Genomic DNA, 22,272 nt, shown 5'->3' with positions numbered 1-22,272 from the left:
TTACGCTAGGGTATTAGTAATGAATCTCTGCTTAGGCAAATATTCAGCCTTTTTCCAAGCGGTTAACATTTTTGTTTTCTGTCATCAATGCATTGAACTGACGCTATGGTAAAGCAGGTTGTGCACCAAAAATTATTCGGAGAACACCAACTTATTCAATAAGTTATATTAAGTTATTAATTTATTTGCTAGTCGCCGAACTGCCTTGAACTAGGATTACATTCGCGCTAATCTTCATTATAATGAAGCAGTGCTACTCCTTTCGAGGTTATTGAGATTACCAGGTAGAGTTTATTTCGTTCATTCAGTCACCAAGAAAGTAAATATCGTTCTAGAATTTTGTATGTGCTTTCGCTTGCCAGTAGCAAAACTTTCTCCACTAAGGATGACAGCTGCACTTATCTCGAGCATGTATTGTTCTGCGAGCACAAGAATGAATCATCAAACAATTATCGTCAAATGATTCTACAATAAAAAAAAACATTTTAGAGCGACCAAACCGGTAGAATGGTTATTTTAAAATTTTCGTAGCATTATTAAATAATATCCGCAGTTATAGACACGGCTTTATAAAAAATGTGACGTTAATAATTATTTCCTCGGCTTTCCTCGAGGTTGAGAGCTTAGGTTATGTTTTCCTAATTGGGCTTTTACAAAGCGAATAAAATGAAAAAATTGAAAGGCCTCTGGAATTTAAAACTGACTCTTTTTTGTTACACAGTCTGGCTCTTGTCAGTGAACGATCAACAACGATTTGCTCGCAACTTCATATCCAAGATAGAACTCGGTGAAATGATGCAATGCGTCGGTTTTTATGCCGTCTGGTGGAAAGTGCTTGTGTACTTTTTACATCACACGCACACAACATGATGGTGGTGAAATGTTCAATAATGATGGTGACGGGACAAACACACAATGCCTTGGACCGTGTGTATGTCAACTGGAAAAATACTGCCGTGATATTTGCTATGAGTTTGTGCCACGTTTACCCGAAAGTCAGTTTCCCGAAAAACATTCATCCAATGTACTGTTTACAGCTATATTTATTGATTCTGAAAAGTGTTATTAAAATGATCACAATTGTACTACTGATATCCAAAAACTCGTATATTGCGTAGGTAGAGAAAAAGCGGCGTTTCGTATTATATTTTTCAAAGTAATGAAAAAGTGATAAAAACTCGTCAAAAAAAATGAAAACCAAAGTGCGAAGTCGAATTTTTTGGGAGATTTTTGAAATGTTGTAACTTCGTGAAAAATGAACTCATAAAGAAGAGGTATACATCATTTTAAAGCTTCAAAGTTTCGAAATATTTTACGGATACATTTTCATCAGGGTGTGTGTCGATGTAGCGAACAAAAATATTGGGATGAAATCAAATCGTTTTTTTCTGTTATTCGAACACTTTTACAAATCAACTCAATCATAAATCCAAATAATCTTATCAAACAGCTTTTATGTGATTGCTAGAATGTTCCCGTAAGACGTTTTCATACAGAGAGATTTATGTTTGAATGAATAATTATCCGTTTGTCTTTATTGATGAATCTATATATATATATATATATATATATATATATATATATATATATATATATATATATATATATATATATATATATATATATATATATATATATATATATATATATATATATAAATGGAGTGATGTCTGTCTGTCTGTCTGATTCTTATAGACTCGGAAACTACTGAACCGATCGACATGAAAATTGGTATGTAGGGGTTTTTGGGGCCGGGGAAGGTTTTCGTGATATTTTGAGACCCCTCCCCCCTCTCTAAGGGGGGGCTGTCATACAAATGAATAACAAATTTCTGCATTACTCGGAAATTAACCAAGCAAACGAAACCAAAGTTGGCATGTGAAAGTTTTAGGGTGCAATAAATGTTTCTATGATGGTTAGACAGTCCTTCCCCCACTCAAAGGGGGGGCTGCCATACAAATGAAACACAAATTTCTGCATTACTCGAGAATTAATCAAGCAAATGAAACCAAATTTGGCATGTGGAGGTTTCAGGATGCAATAAATGTTTCTATGGTGATAAGATACTCCTTCCCCCTCTCTTAGAGGGGGCTGCCATACAAATGAAACACAATTTTTTGCATTACTCGGAAATTAATCAATCAAACGAAACCACAGTTGGCATGTGAAAGTTTTAGGGTGCAATAAATGTTTCTATGATGGTTAGACAGTCCTTCCCCCACTCAAAGGGGGGGCTGCCATACAAATGAAACACAAATTTCTGCATTACTCGAGAATTAATCAATCAAATGAAACAAAATTTGGCATGTGGAGGTTTTAGGATGCAATAAATGTTTCTATGGTGTTAAGATACTCCTTCCCCCTCTCTTAGAGGGGGCTGCCGTACAAATGAAACACAAATTTTTACATTACCCGAGAATTAATCAAGCAAATTAAACCAAATTAGGCATATGGAAACTTTAGGGTGCAATGAATGTTTCTATGGTGGTTAGATACCCCTCCCCCCTCTCTTAGGGGTGGCTGCCATACAAATAAAACACAAATTTCTGCATTACTCGAGAATTAATCAAGTAAATGGGCGGGACGAAGTTTGCCGGGTTAGCTAGTAATTCTATAAATAATGATCGCATCGCAAACCGAAAGTTTTGAAGAATCCAATAAATTATGTACGAAGTTAATTTTTTGCTTCAACGAAAAAAAAAAAATTGGATGTTTTGTAACGATTTCAAAGTAGTGCAAATATTGCATTAAGTTTTAAGCGAGCGAAACAAGAGATACATTACAAATGAGCACGCATCAAAGCTTTCCGCAAACTTTGCCACATACACGGCCCAAACCGAGAAGGATATAGATTCACGTTCATGTTCTCCTTTTTACTGTTAGGAAACACTTTCCCACTTCATTTTATAATGTGGAGTAATATTATCACGCATTTATGCAACAGTACCAATGGCTGTGTGAATAGCGTAGCAGCAGCCTTGCATTCTAGTCGGCCTTGGTTCAATTCCCGCATACAACTAGGAATCATTCCTATGATTCATAGCATTACTACTACTTCTCACATTGCTCCCTCACTTCCATCTCAGTTGTGCCGTTATTATGGACGAACTGGATATGAAGTACTTTTTTTCAATTTACGAAGCAGAAAGTCGACTAACACATTCACATTTAGATGTTGCATATAGTTCCATCAATACAAATTTACTTGATTCCAAGCAAATGACATGAATGTAATATTGTATGATCTGAACAATTACATTTACTGACTTCAATGAAACATGAGATTCGACTTCCATTTCATATTTTCTTCACATAATTGTTATATTATCATGTATCATGGTTCAGCATTCGCCTAATTTCATACTTTGATTCCATGTCAAGCACAACACAAATGCTAGACCATATCATTAAAAGCACACAAAACCTCAATCTTCTCAACCGATTATTCGAGCTCTTATATTCAACCGAAGCTCTCATTCTAACACTACAATTCATCTTTACAGAGCTCTACAATGCCCGTCCTGTCATTACACAACACCCATTCGATACCATCGGGATCAGCCAGTTACACCCTAGGACTGAGCGTGGCACCCGTCGCTTCATCGTACTCATTTCCAACGCACTCGGCTACAACCGGAGGACTCGCGAGTGTACTCGGGACGATAGGCACCTCTGGTGTTGGCACAACCGGAGTTTCGAGTTTAACGGGATTGGGTTCCGGATACGGAGCCGGTACAGGGTTAGGTTTAAGCTCAACCAATCCACTGTCGAATTCGTTGGGTACTAACCTCACCAATCTGAACACAAACACGTCGTATTCGACCTACACCAATCCACTACTGTCCTCCGGTGGTATTAGTTCTAAGATAAAACCGCTGGACGAGCTAGACATACTGACACGGTATGGCCAGCGAGGGGGTACACCGTGTTCACCCATTCCACCGAACAACTGGGGCTTGGACAGTTACTCCGGTATTGATGGTGTCAATCCTGCCTTCATGCACACTCAAAATCGGTCCTTAATTGGAATGGAACTAGACGGTAAGTGATGGCTACTTTTGTTAGCTCTTTCATTTGTAGTTTTCGTTCCTCAAAAACGCTCTATTCGCCCATAGCACGAACGCACGGTTTAACACTAAACGGTACCGGTGAACCACAAGTGGATATGTTAGATATACCGGGAAAAGGTAGATGTTGTGTATTTATAGCAAGATTTTCCTATGACCCGCCAGAGTGAGTATTCCATTGTACTTTCTATTTTCAATTATTTTTCTAGTTGGCTCATAATGCAGAGCCGAATTGAAGACGTTACACGCTAAATAAAAAAAACTTTTTTTAATTCGCTTCCCATGTTACGCTCTCTAGTGTGGAAGGTTCTGAAGGTGAATTGGCGCTATGTGCAGGTGATTATTTGTTAGTCTGGGGCAACGGTGAGCCACAGGGTGGCTATCTGGACGCCGAACTGTTAGATGGTAGGAGGGGTCTCGTGCCGGCATCCTTCGTGCAAAGATTAGTAGGTTAGTCATCTCATTTCCTTTGAAGTCATCAACGTAAGCGAACGACCGCCATGACCGCCATCTCGCTATAAATAACCCGGAACTCATTGTTACACAAAATATGTTTTTCCTTCAACCGTAGGTGACGACTTGTTAGAATTTCACCAGGCCGTGGTATCGACGCTTCGTGACGCCGACGATGCTCCCATTACCCTCGATCCGGCGCCGTTACCCATGAACAATCCCCTTGTGCCGCACACAACCGAAGACTTGGCGCGTATCAGCGAAACCCACACTGACTTAGGTCAAGAGTTTGACGATGAAGCCGACACAGGTAGGAGTTTTCCTGTTCCTGTGCTTGTGTCTGTTTAGTCTCTTCTTGAAAACTGTTATCCTAAACGCTATATTTTATTGATTTTGTTCGATTATTGCTTTGAATACAAAAAAGCTATTCTGGAATGAATGGCCCGGAGGGCTCTTCCGGTTGGCTCTTTCAGTTGACCCATCTAATGTTACTTTATTTCGAACTATTATATATTTGTAACAATAACGAAAACCTATGAAACGATTACCTATTTTGTTCAACGTAGCTACGATTTTCAGTAATGGTGCCAAATTATAAAACAGGACAAGTTTTTATGAAATAGAAATAGAAAATGCAGCGTTTTCAGTTCATCGAGTATAAACAAGCTATTCACGATTTCTCATTATTCACGATTCATCAGTCATCCAGCTAGTGACCAAAGGGCAGTTTTGCAGGCCGAGAGTTTAATTTAGTTTTCCAAAACGGGTTTTTTTCAAGGCTAGAAGCGAAAGAACTGAGAAAATTTAAAGTCTCTGGAATTCAAACCATGATCATCACATTCAAGTCACAGTCTCGCTCCAGCTAGCAGACAACAATATTTCTCAATGCTGATGTCAGAAACAGCTGTTTTGCTCGATAGAAAGTAAGAATGGGAAACAGGTATCGCACATAGTGGTGCATATTCGGTGGAGGCAAGGCGTCGATTTTCATGACGTCTAGTGGAGAGTGGTTCTGTATTTATACACATCATTTCTGCATCTGCACTGGAGTACAAGTTCAAAATTTCGTAAACAAAAGCGTAGCGTTTGGGGTGCAAAGATTTGAGCATTAATACCGCTTTGCCAGCTGAGGGCAGTGGTAAAACTGCTTTGAATGCAAAAATCTATAAATATTGGTAAAATCACAAAAATCTTAAGGAGTTGTACCTAGGACACGATCGCATCTTCGACGTCGAATTAAAATTATATTATTCAGTCCACTTGTGTATCACTTCGGATATTATTTTAGAATGCATCGAAATTTTTAGAATAACTTTTTGGTTATTTTTTTAATTTTACTACTACAGTAGTTGATTGGAGTATCACTCATATATCAGCTTCTGCAGCTGTCAGCGTCTTCCGTTCATTTGGTTCCCTTCAAATAAACAACTGAACTGCACTGCCAACGCGCACCAGACTTTTTCCTTCGCATTCAGATATCGATCATAAACTATGAACACTTTTAACACGTTGATGGCCACGGTTTTATAGCGACTCTATGGAAATTTTTAAACGTATTAGGGCCATCGTTTCTTATCATATTGGAAGCTATTTTTGTTCGTAAGGAAATGCTTATAAGCTTGTATGCTTATATTAGTTACCTTTATTATAATATTTTATACTGTCAGTCACCGGCGACTAACGCAGCCTGAGCGAAAACTCGGTGTCAGTCACCGGCGACTAGTTCGGGGGCGACTGTGCTTATGCACTTCACCTGTTATACCCTTTTTATTTCTTCGTTGAATTTCCATTTAGCCAGCATCCGTTCACTCGTCGAGACGTTTACCGATTAGGAATTGCCCTCCAACTTGACTTCCCAACGAAGCGCCAATTAGGCAGTGTCCTCCAACATGACGCGCACTCCGTCACATCCACGCTCGTGGGGTACCATCCGTTGCAGCAGTCGTCGTCTTTGTTCATCTTTCACAGTCAGACGTTGTCAGCACGTTGGTCGGCCTTCTACTTTCGCTCCAGCTCTGACATGATTTGTGTGATTGCACTGTTCACGGCATTCCTGATCCTTTCGTCGCGACACATCTCCTTTACCATCACGCGCCTTGCGGTGAATCTGGGCCAGACAAAAAAGACGTGCTCCGGCGTTTCTATCATATCTCCACACTCCGGGCAGAGGGGTGACACTGCGTACCCAATATATATTATATTATTATATTATTATAGATATTGCCTGAAGCAACCATGTCCAGACAATCATGGCTCAAGTGAAAATTAATCTCACCGTGCTTTCTGTTCAACCAGTTCGATAGTACCGACATCAGCCTGTACGTCCATCTGTCGTTCTCTACCGCATCCCATTCCTGCTGTCATTTGTCCATCGATTCCACTCTCATCGTTTTGCGGATACCTCTGGTTACCCTGCGTTTCTAGCGTTCACTGTCTTCCGCCAGAGTGATGCAGATGGGAATCATACCAGCGATTACATACAAAGCTTCTGTCGAAATGATCCTATCCGACTCGCATGGCCATAAATCGGAATGTGCTGTTCAGCTTCCTCCGATTTCGGTGGGTTCCCAGAGCCACCAACAAGGCAGGGCCTCCGTACCTCAATATCGACGATACATCTGCCAAGAGACGCCTCTTGCTGCTGCTCGGACCAAAGCTATTTGACATCCTCACCGCCGCAACGATGGCGTTTACCGCCTTCTCGCATACATAATCGAATTGCTGGTTGAAGTTTAGCAGGTAGTCGATCATAACTCCGAGATATTTCACTGCCCGCCTCGAAGCGATGGTATGTCATCCGACCGAGACTTCTGCCTGTAGCACTGCTTTGCGATTGCTCACTAACAGCACCTCGGTTTTGTGATGTGCCATCTGGAGCTTTACACTGTCCATTCAGCTACCGATCGTGTCTACTGTCTCAGTCGCCAACATTTCTACTTTCGCGTCTCGCCGATAACCGTTGTTATGATGTCGTTCGTCCACGATATCCACACCTTTGGGTAGCTTCAGCCTTAATACACCGTCGTACATCTTGTTCCAAAGCCATGGACCTACAATGGAACCTTGTGGAACTCTCGCCGAGATGTTCTTCGGTATCTGTCCCCGGTCTGAGTTGCATACCAGGATTCAATTCTGGAAATAACACCTTAGTATCATGTACAGGTGTCCAGGGACCTTCAATCTGTGTAGCGCCTCGGCGATGGCCTTCTAGCTGGCACTATTGAAGGCGTTCTTCATGTCGATCAAAATAACCGCGCAGTAACGATCCCTTTTTCGTTTTTTTAAGCAAGACCTGAGCTTTCTCGATAAAGGTCTGAATAGCGTCCACTGTCGACATTCCTTTCCGGTACACGAACTGCATTTCCGTGATTTCACCTGACTGTTGAGAATAGTAGTAAACAAATAGGCTTGCACGATGCTGGATCTCCGGGTGACTTTCCTGGTTTCGGAAGCAGCACCAACTTTTGGATCTTCCATTTCGCAGGGAAGAGACCGTCATGCATACATTTCTGCAGCACCATCCTGAACATGTCGGGGAAAGCAAGGATCGCCGATTTCTGGGCCACGTTGGGGATTCCGTCGGGGCCGGGTGCATTTTTTCACCTTTAAACCTTTTGCCACCGCTTCGTGGATGACTTGTGCGTTCTCGGCTTCGTTCTCACCGTACATCGTGGGAGGTCACGTCGGTGGGTTGTCCTGCGGAGAGAGTCCATTTAGGATAACCTCGAGTTTCGCGGACATTATTCCGTGGGAGTCGTTGAACCAATGTTCATGTCAGCTCGTCGGTCCTCGGACTAGGAGTTCTGCTGTACATGCGTAGTACTTTGACGAAAAGTTCCTTGTCAAAAACCTTTGTCCTCCATTTCCGCTCACAGGATCTTGTTCTCCGTACAGCCGCAGGATTCCGTTGACCGACACTATACAGAATTGCCTGGTGATCGCTATGTAAAATGTATCCCTCCGACACTCTCCACTTCGTGTTTGCCACAAGTGAAGGACTGCAGAAAAGTTACATCGATGATGGATTCGCGCCCATCCTTTTGAAAGGTGCTGCTGGTGCCTACGTTCAGAAGTGTAACGTCTAGTTTTGCGAAGGCTTCTAGTAGTCTGTACCCTCTGGCGTTGCTACATCTGCTTCCCCATTACTCAGTCCAAACGTTGAAGTCTCTTCCGATGATGACTGGTTTTCGGTCGATGACCTTATCTGTGAGTACACCCAGCATCTGGTGAAACTGCTCCACGGACCATTTTGGGGGCGCATAGTAACTACACATGAAGATTCCGTTGATTTTGACGATCATGAAACCTTCCTGTGAGCTCTCTACCACTTCTTGAATGGGGTGCCTTCCCATCACAAGTATTGCCACCATTGCTGCTTCGTTACGGTTCTGCGATCATTGCAACATCACATTTCGCTTCCACTGTTGACTGCCACAATAGTTGCTGTGCTATGTCGCAATGATTGAGGTTGATCTGGGTAACATGTGCGCGTTGGGTGTTGAACGTTGTACTCGTATTCATTTCTACTTCTGTCTCCGTTTCCGCTTTCATCTTCATTTTGTGCTTATTTACCACCACCATTCCGTTTCATGCACCCGTGGCCGAGTGGTTAGCCTCTTACATTACCATGCCGGGTGTTCGGGTTCGATTTCCGTTCAGGCCGGATGATTTTTTCGTCAAAGAAATTTCCTTCGACTTGCACTGTGGTCACGCGGATTCTAGAGCTTGCCCCTCGGAATACATTCAAGGCATGTTATTTGGCTTAAGAAATCTCAACTAAGTATTAATAAATGACGCTAGTTAATGCATACGTTGAGACGGAAAAAGTTCCACAGAGAACGTTAACGTCATTCAAGAAGAATTCCGTTCTTTATTTTATTTTACAAATGTCAACAGGCCTAGCAAATAATAAATCTACTACTATTTCTACTAATAACTACATCTAACTATTACACAAGTGTCATAGAATGGAGCTTTTTAAGTCTATATTTGATGAAATAAGATCGGAAGTAAATAATGCCTTGGTTACCTCTCTCCTTGAAGCTAATACAGTAATTTACATGTAATGCACCCTTTTGCTAATTGGACAGACCTGTAATGCGACACGTTTAATTGGACATTTTTACCTCTAATTGGACATTTTTGTAAACATCGATTTCGAAATTATGGTCTCACATAGAAAGTCGCCACCAGACGTCGACACTGTACCACTCTCATCGCCAATGTCAGGTCAAAATCAATGCTATACTGAGTGGTGCCTCGACATGTCGCATTAAATGTCGGCAACGATCTTCATACCTAGGAAGATTCAATGGGTCATTCCACGGCAATTTTCGAAGGGAAAAACGAACGAATTTCCGTTGAATCGATTCAATTTGCTGGATACTATTGGTGTAGTACGGAGACCATACTACACAGGCATCGAACGAACAAATACGCAATATTTCGAAGGATTCAAAACCATTCTATAGGTTGTGCACCATTCAGCAAAAATCACGATCTTCGTCTCTAGCTCTTTCTTTATCTAACTTCACTCCACGAACTCCATTTCCGTTCTTCTTATGCCGTTTCCACTTTCTTCTTTTCTAAAATGGCATCGGAATATGATATTCGATTTCCGCTGTGAGAGCCCTTTTATCCAACACCCATATCGTAGATGTTGTCCATCGTTGATTCGCTGCAACGAAATCCATGGCCGGTTCAGGACCATGGGCGGGTCGGTTTAGGACCACCATTTTTAAAAGCCTCGGACAGGGACTCCCGATTTGGCCTCTTTTTCCCATTTAATCCACACGAACCATACTAGCTAGTAGGGAACATAGTTAAAGAGTTATAGTATACATTTTTATGCCGAAATCGCAAAAAAAACAAGACTTTTATGTGATGCAATACCTTTGCAATTTAGGGGGGCGGATCAGGGCCAACTTCCCCTATGTTTGAATCACACGTACGAATTGTTGATTTTATGCTGGAAGAGAGCTTCTGTAAGTTTAGGATTTAATGGTGTAATGAGCATAATTTTTGTTATTAGAAAGATTTTCTTACACTCTCAAACTTTCTTAGTTATTTCGCCTCTAGTCATAGGTTCCATCCAATCATGGTTCATCTCTGAGGCTGGTCCAACTGGTAAGAGATTCAGGATGCTCAAGTGACCAGTTTTGTCCCCGTCTAGTATTTTAGCCATCTTTTAAGCTTTAGAGCGCTTTTCTTAGCCTCTAGCTGTACATGCTCGATATGACGTCGTCGAACTTGTCACGAACTTGCTACGAACTTGCCACATATCATTATGACAAAGGCCATTTGGAATTGATGGCCATTTGCATTGATGGCAAGATGGCTGATGAATCGTGAATGACTTTCCAATTGATCATTGTTTCTGGGTTGGAAGTGGCATCAAAGTGCAGCGCCGTATGTGAAGAACTTATTTTTCAACGGTGAAAGTTGCGTTTTTCTGTGGAAAACTGAAGGCGAAAATTTGTTCCACAGCGGTTGCTGTTGACGCCGCCATCCCACCACACGCACGATTCGGTTCCGATTTTCTGTTACCGTTCTGAGCGTTGGAAATATAATTTTGCTGAGGAATACTAAATAACTGATTGGATATTCAGTGTCGCTTCATACAGCGAGCAATCAACAGTACATGTTAGTTTTGAGTTAATTTGAAAATTTGAGCACTCAAAGTGGCTCGCGAAACGTTCGTACCCTTTACTCAGTGAAATCATTCATTCAGTTTGGTTTTCACTGTTTATAATTTATACATTAAAAATTCAGTCGTATCTTGGACACCAGCCTTATTTTTCGACTAACACGTGTTTGTTGCCCCTTTGAAAAAAGGATTGAATACCACTGGCCTTGACCAATCTCTGCATATTGTGTCCGATATGTACATGGTCGTTATAAATCTCAATAGAATTTTTGTGTGCAATTTTTGATGAAGGATGAGGTTCTTGATGGTTCTTGATGAAGGATGAGGTTCATGAATTCAAGCCACATGTCATAATAACCGCTATGGTTCATTGTTCTATCTCGCATCATTTGCTTCAGTATACCACCTTCTCATTAATCCCTGCGATGTACTTGTTACTAATCTTGTATTCTGCTTGTTAGTTCCTGCACCGAAACATCTCACCCTGGAAAGGCAATTGAACAAAAGCGTTCTAATTGGCTGGACGCCACCGGATCCTCCTGGATGCAATCAGATCGAGAGCTACCACGTGTACGTAGACGGCGTACTGAAAGTGACTGTTAAGGCGACCGAACGCACACGAGCACTAGTAGAGGGAGTAGACTCCAATCGAGTAAGTACTCTGCATCTTGGCTAAGTACTTTCTCCAGAGAATAAATAAACTACTCAATATATTTCCATAGCCACATAGGATAAGCGTACGTAGTGTGACACAAAATCGTAGAACCTCTCGCGATGCTGCTTGCACAATGATTATCGGACGTGATACAGCACACTTAGGACCATCGGCGGTTAGGGCCACTAACATAACGTGTTCTAGTGCGATCATCTCGTGGCTGCCAGCGAATTCCAACCATCAACATGTCGTTTGTGTGAACAATGTAGAAGTACGAACGGTGAAACCAGGTGTCTACAGGCACACAATAACAGGTATAACGTGTTTTTTGAGCCCCTCAGCTTCTAGCGACTAACATTATTGCTTGCTTCAGGTCTAGCTCCCAGCACACAGTACCGCGTGACGGTACGCGCAAAACACTTGCGCGCATCAGGCCAATCCCAACCTGCGACCACAGGTCCACCTCCTGAAGAAGCGCCTGGTGCTTACACCGATTTCAGAACATTGGCCAAAGGACTACCCGATCCACCGCAGGTTAACCACAATATCCAATATCCATTACCAAGCGGTTCATCGCTATAACCTTGGTTATCTTCCCAATCCCACAGGAAATCCAGGTTGAGGCAGGACCACAGGACGGCACGTTGCTGGTCACCTGGCAACCGGTGACACGACCTCCCTCGTCTGGACCCGTAACGGGATACGCGGTGTACGCGGACGGAAAGAAAGTAACCGACGTGGATTCACCCACCGGCGATCACGCGCTGATCGACATCGGCAAACTGGTCGGACTCAATCCCCGAGCAGTGACCGTGAGGACCAAGTCTCGCGACGCACAGTCGACGGACAGTACACCAACCATGATACCAAGTAAATATTTGCAACGCCGGTTCGGTTCGATTCTGCCTGTGCTCCGTACTTTGTGTTTGTGTACCTGTTTTTTTTGGTATTCTGTACGATATATGTTTGTCAGTCGCTAAGAACATCTGTTTTTTTTTGTTTTTTGGTTTACTCCACACATCGGATTGAATGGGATGATTGAGTACCAACTTCTTCCTGGCACATAGTTGATATACACAAATTCCTGCACATAGACTTTGAGATTTTTTTTGTCTCGTGTTATAAATTGAGAGTGTGTATAAAACCAACTAACATCGAATGATGCTCATGAAAATAATGATTACGAAGACATATTCGGCCAATTTTGATGTAAGTTTAGATTATGTCTTTTCCACCATTTTTCTAAATCAGATGGTATTTTGATGCACAAATACACTAAAATACACGATTATCACATTCTGTTCAATTTACCTTTTAAAGATTGCCCAGTTTTTTTCGACGGGACGAAGACGTCGGATTGATGCATTTCTCAATGAAATCAATATAAATCTGTTCATACCGATCATCCCAATTGTAGTGGCAATTGACTAAGTCGAGTTACAACTTCACGAGACCTTCATGTGATTGAATGAGTAGCAAATTTCTCTTCTAATGACACTTCTTCTGTAAAGCTGTCCTTTCATCTTCCCTGCAGTGACAATCATGTTAGTAAAAAATCGTTTTATTCTGATTGTTTAGGCTAATTGGATTTGGTTACAAAAATATTGTATTAGTCCCCCAAAGCTTTAAGAAACTTTTTTTTTCTATATCCCGACATTTTCATCCATTACACAAAGCAAAAATGTGTTATTAAATTCCGAAACTAGAAACAAGTGATACACACTATTTATCATCTACAAATGCTCATTTAACACGTTCAGAAATCACAAAAGAAATCAGTATTGCACCTTGCTCCTCTAGTTTTTGTCGAATATATTTCACTACTGAGAATTAAAGCAAAATACATTACACAACGATCATTAAAATTCAATTATTATATTTTGACGTATTTGGATATATCCAATACATGTCCACATTATGTGCATATCACAAAACGCTTCCGAAAGTGGAAGCCATTATCACGACTCCCATTCAATTCAATTCTGGATTAAAGATTTTGTATTTTTTTGACTTCTCCCGTCGACTATCATTCGAACGTAAAATGTCAATTATTGACATCAAACAGCAGCGCGACTAGCATAACCAGCCTTTGTGCAAGAGTAATAATCTGCTGTTTGATGTTGAATATAATGGACAGGCACTTAATTCACCTTTACTGCCATTAAACTATTCTATACTACATAATTTTGTAATGTCCTGGCTTTTGTTGTTCATTGGTCATTTCTTCATCTTTGTCGCTTCTTTCTACACATTCCTAAGCAATCCCAGGACACACTCAACATTTTACCAGAAAACTAAGAATTCTGCCGTGAAGCATCTCGCTGCACGACATTCACAGTCGTTTCACTTAAATTCATCTCTTCAACTCATTGTTTTGTTTTTGTATACTACCCTCTCATCACCACTCAGTTCACCTGTTCTTCCTTCCTGTTCTTCCTTCAGTCAAAATAACAAAAAACTAATCAATTATGCTAATAAATACCACGTTCGCCACGCATAGATATAACTGTCAGCATAAACATACAAATGACATAAAACGTATACTAAATCCATTATTGAAAGCACTACTATCATAAAAACTGTATTCATACTTTCTCAACAATCACACAATGCTTTTTTCTTACTTTCCGCCCGTATCTGTCAACATACTTGTACATACTCGTAAACGTGAGTCTACACCGTTGTACTAAAGAAACTTCAAGCAACATTACTCCCGGAGCAACACGACTCTATCTTTGCCTAATCTGTACATACAATCATAGATGTAATGTTGTAGTGTAATGTGTGTATGTGCTCGATGATGATGACGAGGTAGTGCGTACGTGTGTAGTTGAAGTGCTAATTGTTGAAACAATAATATAAACAGTGATAAGATGTAATTGACTGAATATTTCGATGGCACTGACGGCATCAGTGCATTACTCTTTGTATCTCTCGAACGATGTCCAATTTCCTAGGTTCAACCGTTGGAGTTAAATGAACGTGATTTTTAATACATGACAAATTGAAAATAATATCTTCATTTCACGAAATGAGTCGCAAAAATTATGTATACTAAAACTAACACGAATATGATCGTTACCTCACTAAGAAGTGAGTTATTGTATTGACATTAACATTAGAAAAGTAATAGTAATAATGAATATAAAAATATGTATTTTTCACAGCACTTTTGTAGAGATTTAGATAGACGTTCATACACAACGAGAACAGTTAACTTCAAGTAATTCATTATTCAATATTACTTATACCGGGTTATCCATTCCATTCGGGAAGTAAAGCTGAAAAAGCTCATAAATAATTGAAATTTTTTTTTTTTCACTGTATAATTTGGACTTTTCTGATACGTTTTTATTCTGTTTTCCCCAGTAGGCACACAACTATTCAACTTTTAAAAGGCACTTGCGAAGCAAAAATCATATTCAAAGCACGTGCGAAGCAAAAACCATAAAATTATTTCTGCGAGTTCGGGTAAATTTGTTAAAATTTGTCAAAATCCTCGACATAATCTATTCCACATGTTGTTTGCCAATTTCAAAGAACAAAACATATGATTGGTGTTCGGTTAGAACGGACTAAGTAACATAACTATGATTTCGAGTAAACCGAACTCGAAGTTTAAAGCTGTGTAAATTTGATAGCTTTCAATCATTCTTCCCGCGGGGGTCTCCGTAGCCACATTGGTTGCGCGTTCGCTTAGTAAGCGATCGATCGTGAGTTCAAAACTCAGGGCCCTCATTGACCATCTTTGTATTGTTACAGAATAGCTACGTCCACGCAACAATCATCAGCGATGGAGATCGATCCACGGTCGAAATAAGATCGATTCATCCATACAACTGCTCTGCTCTGCAAGACACATCGGGCTGCTGTTCTATAAATAACTCAACAATGATCAAACAACTGTCTCCGCTGTCCGGTGGTCCAACTGGATAATGGAAGAACAGAAAGAATACTCTTACGCCTAAATGGCTACTGTGTGAATGTACCATATGTAATGGTATAGAAGGAATACTGGTGAATGGCAACTGTGTAATGTGCTAATTATAGATATGATAACCATGTGACATGTACACGATTAAAATTCGGCTTCGTTACATCTGGCATCACTGATACCAGCAGGATGTAAGTTGTTCGATAAAGTCGCGATTCGATGAAGTTTTTTGGCTTGTTCTACATACTCAAGCAACACCTTCGTTCGATTATTTGACTCGTTCCGTTAAGACTCACCTGAGCAGTGTGGAGTTTACGAACATTGTTGACGCAAGTAAAAATAAAAACAATTTTAAAGTGCGACTCTCTAATAAAAAGTGTTCATCCACATTGTTATACACAAACACCGTATTAACCATTCACTGGATGAACACCAACAAAGCATTGACTCGTGCTGCGGCTGCGAAGATGGGTAAAACTGCTATTGCTTTGTCTACTGTTACCAACAGTGAGAACCAAAACAAAAAACGATCAAGGGAAGACCTGGATAAGACCGAGGAACAATTTGAAACCTTCGACAGCTTACTGCTGCAAATAAAACAAATGATCGATGAGGAGAACGCGAAGATCGAGCAGAAGATCGAATCTAGTAATTATGCAGTGGTTTGTGAGATTGCGACTCTACGTGACGAGGTGAATCAGTTTAAAACCGATTATGCACGTGATCTAAACAAGTTGAATGATTCTCACGCACAACTGGAATCGGATGTTCACAAGAATAGGAATGCTGTTAACAAGCTATCAAAATCGAACGATCTTATCCTTACCGGTGTTCCATACAGTTCTACGGAAAACACTGATATTGTGGTGCAGAAAGTTTCCCTTGCACTTGGATATTGCGATACAAAAGTTCCACTGATATACACCAAACGTTTGGCCAGAGCACCTATCGTTGCAGGCGCAACTCCACCCATTCTAATCCAATTTGCCTTCAGGGCATCCCGGGATGAATTCTTTCATCGTTACCGCGCCAAAAGGAATCTGAGTTTGGCCCAGCTTGGATATGATGTCAACAGGCGCATTTACATAAATGAAAATCTCACCGAATCGGCTCGTCGTATCAAAGGGATTGCTCTTAAGCTGAAGCAACGTGGGATAATTCAACTTTTTTACTCCAAGGATGGATCTATTTTCGTGAAGCAGCGCTGCCGATATATAATGTGGATCAGTTAGCGAAGTTTCAACCGGAGAACACCAACAACTATTGATATTAAACCCCTTCCTTACAAGTTATTGTTTATTCCTTCATTTTTTCTTCTTCCCGTCATTCAACTCCTTTAGTTATCCTTGTTATCTTCCCTCCTGAAAGTCAAACATCAATAGACATCGAATATGTTGCTGCTGTTGCTGCTGTTGCTGCCATTGCTGTTGTTCTTGCTGTTTTTGTTGTTCCTCTCCGCCACCGTAGCGGAAGAAATCATTGTTGCATTGTATCGACTTCAATGATATTAGCGATTGAAAACCACATTATTGAATGAGTAGAATATTGAAGAATTCTTTTGAAATGTATATTGTTTTGAACTTTACTTCACTGCTTATTCCGTTCCTGCCGCCTATTTTGCCTCTTCAGTCCATACTATTGATCATGTTTATGTTTTTCGATGTCGGTCAATCAGATGAACGTTGTACGAGCGGGACAAGGTGTTGCTGATATTCCACGAGCTGTTATGAATGTGGCATTACTTGATGATTGTATAAATGTGTGTCATATGAACGTACAAAGCTTAGGCGGCTCGCACACCGCAGCAATAAGCAACTAGCAAACTGCAGTACACAATATGCAACAGGAAACATATTTTGTTGTTCTTCGCATACCAGAGCAATAAAAACCCCTGACATTATGCAAACAATCGCCTTAATGTACGAAACTTGTCAAAATATGAGCGATAAGTTGCTATTCAACCGACACGCCGTGTTGCTAGCGACATGTGTTGCTCTGTAAAGGCGACAGCGATATCGTATTGCGTCGGTGTGCGAGATCAACAAAGATTAAATGGAAAAATCCATTGGTGATAATATTGCTTATTGCATGTTGACAGTTGCTAGTTGCTCATTGCTCCGGTGTGCGAGCCGCCTTATGTGCTCGTCAATTAACCAAGTTCAATGAATTTAAGCAATGCTTTACCGACAGTAAAATTGATATAATTTGCTTGTCTGAAACCTGGTTAAATGAGAGTATCTGCGATAGCATAATTGCTATGGATGGTTATCAACTTTTAAGAAATGATCGACGGTACAGTCGAGGTGGAGGCGTTTGTTTTTACCACAAACTAGATCTTAATTGTAAGGTAATCGATGTTTCTGAGGTGGTAGCGGAGATGGAAGACCGTAATCGAACTGAATATATGTTCATTGAAGTTCGGGTGAACAATAACACATTTCTTCTCGGTGTTATTTATTCTCCCCCTCGGATAGACTGTTCTATCTTCCTGGACCAAAAGTTTTCAGAATTGTTTCTTAATTACTCTAATGTAATCTTGACGGGAGATTTCAATACTAATTTACGAGATCCTGGCGGTAGAACTTCAAGTTTTTGTAGCGTTTCAACACACTTTTATTCGAGTGGAAGTTCATTAATTGATTTATTGATAACAAATGACACTGATTTCGTACTAAATTTCAATCAAGTTGCTGCTCCTGGTTTCTCTCAACACGATATTATTTTCTCATCCCTCAACATAATTCGTAGTGATGAAGGTCATCAGAAGTTTTTTAGAGATTATAATCGCATTGATTATTCTTTGTTACAAACCACGCTGGTAAATTTTGATTGGTCCCGACTATATAGTATTACTGATTCCGACTTAGCTCTTCTTAGCTTTTTAATACGAATATGGTAAGTTTCTTTGAATTTTTTGTCCCTCTACGACCAGTGAGGATCAACTCAAGAGCAAAGTGGTTTAATAATGACATATTGAACTCAATGATTGAGAGAGATGTTGCGTACAGACTTTGGGTCACTTCAAAAAATGAACAAGATCACACGCAGTTTAGAAGGTTACGTAATCGTGTAACTCATTTGATAAACAAGGCTAAACGTAACTACTTAAGTACTTTCATGGAATCTGATAACTCTAGCAAAGAGATGTGGAAAAAAGTAAGGCATTTGAATGTTGTTAGTAGCTCTAATTACAGCATAAAGTTTAACAATTCTCCCGATGAAGTAAATACATTTTTTGGGGAAAACTTCACTATAGACTGCGAATTACCAGCGATACCATATGAGAACGCTGATGGTTTCAATTTTTCTCCTTTTAGTAACTCGGAAATTGTGGCGGCTATCTCATCTATAACTTCCAATGCAATTGGCTTAGATGGAATTCCCTTAAAATTTATTAAGCTAATCCTGCCCTTCGTTATAGCTCCAATTTCCTATCTGTTTAATTTGATTATATCAAGTGGTAAATTTCCTCGGGCGTGGAAGATCGCGAAAGTAATTCCAATTAGGAAAAAAGCAACAGGCACAAATTTGAATAATCTTCGTCCCATTAGCATCCTTTGCTCTTTGTCTAAGGCTTTCGAAAAGATCCTTAAAAACCAGGTTCAAGAGTATATAAATCGATTTGACCTGCTCAGTCCCTACCAATCAGGTTTCCGATCAGGGCACAGTACAACTTCTTCATTGCTCAAAGTTCACGATGATATACACAAATTTATTGATAGAAGGGGAGTTGCCTTCCTAATAATTATTGACTTTGCCAAAGCATTTGACAGGGTTTCTCACGTCAAACTACTGGAAAAATTATCCCACCAGTTCGGATTCTCTCGTAAGGCTGTACATTTTGTTAAATCTTATTTAAGTGCTCGTTCTCAGGTGGTTGATATAGATGGTAAACTCTCTGCACCCATCAGTATACTATCAGGTGTTCCTCAAGGATCAGTGTTGGGTCCAATTTTATTTTCTCTATTCATCAATGACCTTCCCTCAGTGCTACAAACCTGCAGGATTCACATGTTTGCAGATGATGTTCAATTATATCATTGCTCAATTGATGCATCTGTCGACGAAATGATCTGTTCAATCAACAATGATTTGAGAAATGTTTCACTATGGTCATTAAGGAATCTTCTTCCAATAAATTCATCCAAAACGAAAGCCATGTTCATTTCCAGACGGCATTTACGTATTGAATTACCAAGCCTAGTAATTAATAATGATATTATTGAATATGTTAATAAAGTTTCTAATCTCGGTATAATTTTTCAGCGTGATTTAGAATGGGATTCCCAAGTTAACTCCCAATGCGCGAAAATCTATGCCGGATTGAGACATTTAAGGCTTACGGCTCGTATGTTATCCATTTCAACAAACGTGAAGCTTTTCAGTTCACTTTTGAGGCCACACTTTTTTTACGGATTAGAGTTGATTTTGAATGCCTCTGCTAGTGCTCTAAATCGTTTAAGAGTTGCCTTGAATCATTGCGTGCGTTGGGTTTTTAACTTATATGACAGTGTAAGCCACCTACAACAGCAGCTTCTGGGCTGTTCATTTTTTGATTTCATTAAAGTTAGAAGTTGTGTTACCTTATTCAAAATTATCCATCAAGGTCCAAACTACCTCTCTGAAAAGTTGCAACCATTCAGAAGCTCTCGAGTAAGACACTACATCGTACCGTAACATAACTCCACTCACTACAGTAGTACCTTCTTCGTTCGTGCAATTACTTTGTGGAATCAGCTTCCAACCTACATTAAAACCATACAATCAGCTGCAAAATTCTATCGTGAATGTATGGAATGGATAGGCAGAAGGAATTAGGCAGAATGGAACGGGCATATATGATATATTTAGTTGTTTAATTGGTTATATGTATATTTAATTGTAATCAGTTAAGAGTTTTTTTTAATTTTTTTTATTTGAAATAATGTGGTTAGAACAACATAGACACCGATTGTAGAAATTTACAAGATAAAAAATCTTACTCTACAAGTATAGCAATGAAAAAAAAAATGCTAATGAGCCTTAAATAAATAAATGGGATAAAAAATAAAAAAAATCATTCTTCCCAATTGTTCTTCTACAGCTCTTAGTTACTCTTTATCAAGATCATGTAAGGCATCGTGCACAAATTACGTAACACATGAAGGGAGGAAGGGAGTACATTGCTCGTACTAAAACAATTCGATACAATGGTATAAAAAATTATTAGGTATTAGGTATTAGGGAATAATCAAGCCAGTAATCACAATTACTCTGATGGTGGTCCAGATAATGTGATTCATCATTTTAATCAATTGAATCCTGATGCAATATTCGTTGCTACAAACGCTCCAGAACGCGGTGTTTTCATGGGGGTTGAAAGTCGGATGACTCCTCTTGCTCGAAAGTTATCAGGTTTAATACTTTCTCATGATCATTACGGATTTTGGATAAAAACAATGGACACGAAACTGAAAGCGAAACATTTTGAGTATGCAGGGGGATCATTAGCTGATGTGTGAAACACTATCAATCTCTGGATATCCCGTTGAACAATCTGACTAAACAATTTGATGATGAAATCATATCATATCAGTACGTGTGTATTTTAAACTGTACAGTTTCTAACTAAACCTAAACCTATACAACAAAACAAACTGGTTCTATGGCTTGAAACAGCATCAGTATGTATTTTCAAGTACAATTCGATCAACTTTCCAATAACTATAAATCTGAAAAGCATATACATTGTGCTTCGATACGAATTATTCTTCCGTGTTAATGAACCATTTGAGGCACAGAATTTTAGAAAATAAAAATACCCATGTTGCACAGAAATTTTATATCATTGAAAAAAATTGGTGTGTTTTGATATGATGATAAACCTTCCCAACGCAATCGAATATATTTCAAACATTCGCTAATGGTATTCCCAACTACTTCAAGTAAGAAGGTTCCAAAAACAAAATTATGAGCACGCAGCTATTCTAATATTTCTAGGTGGGTCAAAAAATGATGATGCTTTTTGATGCGTAATAACGGTGGGACATTTTTAATACCACCTTGCCCCAAAGGATTAAAGGACGAAGGGAAGAATCTTCTGATGCGGAGAAATTCAATATTATATAGATTATATCAATTGCCAAGGATCTTCCCGGGTTGGAAATTTTCTTGGCATGCCTTGGAAAAAAACTTTGTGCCTGAAGTTGAATCTATGACTTTGTTTGTTTATGCCTATTTTTAATGCAGTTTATGCCTATTTTTAATGTAGTTTATGCAGTTTATGCCTATTTTTAATGGAACATCAAACTTGTGCTTAATTGATATTTATGTCTGCAACAGAGCCAGTTCGCTTTGTTTTTTTTATAATATTGGTTTATAAATATTATCTATAAGATAAATCGGCCTACTCAAACCTTTGTAGGGGAATGAGGTGGCCCATCATCATCAATATTTCATTTGAAATACCTTGCATCTTCTGGTTATCAGAAAAACGTAGCTTCTCTCTAGTTGCTAGATCGTATGCACTTGGTCCACT

The 22,272-nt window shown here is 39.7% G+C and overlaps 1 protein-coding gene across 15 annotated transcripts in view; it reads left to right on the top strand.

The window, feature by feature from the left end:
• LOC129779662 (RIMS-binding protein 2) overlaps window positions 1-22,272 on the top strand; it is a 196,369-nt gene that overhangs the window by 117,494 nt on the left and 56,603 nt on the right. For 13 of the 15 annotated variants that reach the window (XM_055787258.1, XM_055787255.1, XM_055787254.1 and 10 more), the window contains 8 exons: window positions 3,504-4,041; window positions 4,116-4,233; window positions 4,366-4,517; window positions 4,639-4,830; window positions 11,628-11,818; window positions 11,889-12,135; window positions 12,195-12,355; window positions 12,430-12,692. In XM_055787258.1, the coding sequence (XP_055643233.1) occupies window positions 3,504-4,041; window positions 4,116-4,233; window positions 4,366-4,517; window positions 4,639-4,830; window positions 11,628-11,818; window positions 11,889-12,135; window positions 12,195-12,355; window positions 12,430-12,692 (1,862 nt within the window). The remainder of the gene's footprint in view (window positions 1-3,503; window positions 4,042-4,115; window positions 4,234-4,365; window positions 4,518-4,638; window positions 4,831-11,627; window positions 11,819-11,888; window positions 12,136-12,194; window positions 12,356-12,429; window positions 12,693-22,272) is intronic. The other 2 variants (XM_055787265.1, XM_055787263.1) reach the window with 1 other exon arrangement.

This window comes from Toxorhynchites rutilus, chromosome 3 (genome assembly GCF_029784135.1).
Source record: "Toxorhynchites rutilus septentrionalis strain SRP chromosome 3, ASM2978413v1, whole genome shotgun sequence".
NCBI classification, from domain to species: Eukaryota; Metazoa; Arthropoda; class Insecta; order Diptera; family Culicidae; genus Toxorhynchites; species Toxorhynchites rutilus.
The sequence above is the reverse complement of the archived record's forward strand: the minus strand, read 5'-3'. Positions and strand labels throughout refer to the sequence as shown.